The sequence below is a fragment of the Nematolebias whitei genome, chromosome 7 (genome assembly GCF_014905685.2).
Source record: "Nematolebias whitei isolate Nwh7 chromosome 7, NemWhi1, whole genome shotgun sequence".
Taxonomy (NCBI): Eukaryota; Metazoa; Chordata; class Actinopteri; order Cyprinodontiformes; family Rivulidae; genus Nematolebias; species Nematolebias whitei.
Genome location: NC_056504.1, coordinates 38981149 through 38984627, shown reverse-complemented (window position 1 = coordinate 38984627; position 3479 = coordinate 38981149). Strand labels below are relative to the sequence as shown.

Here is a 3479-nt window from a genome sequence, read left to right as displayed (position 1 = left end):
ATCCATCCATCCATCCATCCATCCATCCATCCATCCATCCATCATCTTCTACTTGTTCCGAAGTCGGCTTGCGGGGGCAAAGCTTGAGCAGGGAGGCCCAGACATCTCTTTCCACAGCAACCTCTTCCAGCTCTTCTGGGAGGATTCCAAGGTGCTCCCAGGCCAACTGAGAGACAGTCTCTCCAGCATGTCCTGGATCTTCCCCGGGGTCTCCAGTCAGACATGCCCGAAGCACCTCCCTAGGGAGGCGCCTAGGGAATAGCCTTACCAGATGTTCGAACCACCTCAACTGGCTTCTCTTGATGTGGAGGAGCAGTGTTTCTATTCTGATTCTCCCCCTGATAACACATTTCAACCGTCTGTATTCACAATCTCGTCCTTCTGCTGTCACGAGCCATGTTTCCTGCTAGTTCCAGGATCTCAGTGGTCAGGCACTCGACAACAGCCGGCAGATAGATGGGAGTGCATTCACAGCTCCTCCATTTGAAATTCGGGGCTGTAGTTGATATATTAATTGAGCTTTCAGATGTTAATCAGCAGCTCCCAGTTGTAGAAAACCACCTTGTTGCCATGGTTACACGTCATAACAAATGTCCAAAAGTAAAAAAGTTTCAGTAAAAATACTTCCAGCTGCGCAACATCAGATACCATAGGAAACAATAATTGGATAAAAGTGATTTACATTCAGATAAAGAGGAATCAAAGTTTCCAAAAGTTTCAAAAGGTTTCAAAAGTTTGTTATTTTCATTCTGAAAGTAACAGAGCTACTCAAACATGCAGCCACACCAAATGGTGTAATTCCAGAACTTTTACAGTCATGTTCATGACTGTATGTGTATTAACTGTGTATTAACACGTTCAGTTAAGTGTCAATTTCATCACCACTTGTTGAGGTCAACAGCACCCCACCTTCACTGAAATTTGGTAAAGCTCTGCTTTACTAATAATGTGCCTCCTGATAATTGACCAGAATCTTCTCGGAGCCGATTGAGAGTTCCTATCCAATTCCCCACTGAACTCCTCCCACATCCCTGCTTTTGCCTCAGCTACAGCCAAGGCTGTGGCCCACCTGGCCCTCTGGTACTCATCAGTCATCTCTGGAGTTCTACCTGCCTACAAGGCCTGATAGTACTCCTTCAGCTTGTGTCCATCACAGAGTTCGAGGATGGCCACTGCAAGAAGCACAGACAATCTTGTGGCCACAACTCAAAGCATCCACTTCAGTGGATTGAGGCATGGAACATGGCCCATTTGGGCTCAATGTCCCCCATCTCAGCTGGGATTTATTTACAGTTCTCCCAGAGGTGTCATGTCACCCCCTCCAGGTCACACTTTTGTTACCCACGTGAACATTAAAGTCCACCAGCAGAATAAAGGAGTCCCCAGCTGGTGTACCTTCCAGCACCCCCACTAAGGACTCCAAGAAGCTGGATACTCCGAACTGCCATTTGGCGCATAGGCACAAAATCTGTCAGAGCCCATCCCCAAACCCGAAGGCACAGGGATGCTACACTCTCATCTACCGTGGAAAACTCCAACATGCAGGCACCAAGTTAAGGACCTAAGAGTAGACCCACACCAGCTTGGCCCCTCACCATCAGCAACTCCAGTGTGGAATAATGTCCAGCCCTTCTCAAGGAGATTGTTTCCAGAGCCCATGCTGCGCGTCGAGGTGAGCCCAAATATATCTAGCCAGTACCTCTCAACCTCACACACACACAACCTCAGGCTCCTTCCTTGCCAGAGAGGTTGCATTCCATGTCCCATGAGCCAGCTTTGGTAAGCCAGGGTCAGAGCGCTAAGGCACTCCCCTTCAGCCACTACCTATGGAATTATACACCCGACTCAAATGGCCCCTCTTGCAGGCGGTGGGCCTACAGGAAGGCAAACCCATGTTGCTCATTTGGGCTGAGCCCTACTGGGGCCCCATGGGTGGAGACCCCATCACCAGGTGCTCACTAATGAGCCCCTCCTCCAGGCCTGACTCCTGGGTGGGGCCCCAGTAACCCATGTCAGGGCAAGTGACATTGAGTTCCTTGTTTTTCTTTGGCCATACAAGTGTTTTGAATCACTTTATGTTTGGTCTGTCACCTAGGACCAATCTAAGTTGGGAAATCCTACCAGCGGCAATTACAATTGCCCCTGACAGTATAGCTTCTCAGCTGCACAAATTCCTCCACCACGATAAGGTTGTGATTCAAGGAAGAGATTGGAGCTTGTACTTTGTATTAGCACAAACGAAAAAGTACACATTTGAAAGTGTAATTAACAACGGATGAATCATACAAGTTTCCCAATTGGCATTCTAACATACATTTAACATACATTTTTAAAGGAAGTCTTTCTCCATCCATCCATTATCTTTACCCGCTTATTCCATTTTGGGTCACGGGGGTCGCTGGTGCCCATGTCCAGCAATCACTGTGCGAGGGGTGGGGTACACCCTGGACGGGTCGCAAGTCCATCACAGGGCCACAAAGAGACAAACACACAAACAAACATTCACTCTCTCACTCACCCCTAGGGACAATTTAGAGTTACCAATCAGCCTAACATGCATGTTTTTGGTCTGTGGGAGGAAACCGGAGCACCTGGCGAAAACCCACGCATGCACGGAGAGAACATGCAAACTCCACCCAGAAAGGCCCCTGGACCGGGGTTTGAACCAAGGACCTGCTCGCTGAGAGGCAGCAGCTCTGCCAGTTGCGCCACCGTGCTGCCCAGGCAGAAACATGACACTGATAAATAAACAAATTTGTTAACTTAGATGACAATCTCACAAAGTGTCTTTATAAGATGAAATGTTGCAGCACAATATTAAGCATAGGTTCTTATTTATTTTTCATTGAATGCTTCTTGCCTCAAATTTGCTTTTCAAGCCAATGACATTTCTTATATTTAACTTTTTCCATGTTAGTTTTTGTATTATCTTTGATTTAATATGATGTCATGCTCAAATATATATATATATATATATATATATATATATATAAAATGTTCCATGTACAAACTAAACTTAACATCTTATTTTTTCAAACAAAATTAGATCAACTTAACAAAATCACTTTGAGCTTTGAGTGCATGACATTATGTAACTCTTTCAGGTATCTTCATGGACAACCCAAGGCCCAATAGCCAGTACCTTACCTCTGTTGTGGCCTGATAGCCCTGGGCCGACAGTGATGACCAGTTCCTCTCCAGGACCCCATCCCACCTACCAGCTACACTCTTCTGCTTCGTTCAGATCCTTGCCGTCTCCTCTGTCTTTTAACCAGTGGCCTGGGTTTTTCTTCCCCGTTCCTCCAGGAGTCTTTGCCTTTCCTTCTGTGCCCTCTACCCAGTCCAGTTCCATTTCTGTGCCGTCACATCAGCTGACTGATCCCAAGGCAAAGACTCTGTAATCTGGGTAGCAATGGGTCTTCCAATTCTGTAACCAAATAATTATATTAAAGTAGCATTTGTTAATATGTGCATAGAGT

General features: G+C 46.3%; 1 protein-coding gene across 1 annotated transcript in view; it reads left to right on the top strand.

Moving 5' to 3' along the window:
- The window catches only part of wnk2 (WNK lysine deficient protein kinase 2), a 37675-nt gene extending 34274 nt beyond the window's left edge, over positions 1–3401 (top strand). The window contains exon 29 of the mRNA XM_037678853.1: positions 3105–3401. Coding sequence (XP_037534781.1) covers positions 3105–3401 — 297 coding nt within the window. The remainder of the gene's footprint in view (positions 1–3104) is intronic.
- Positions 3402–3479: the final 78 nt, after the last annotated feature.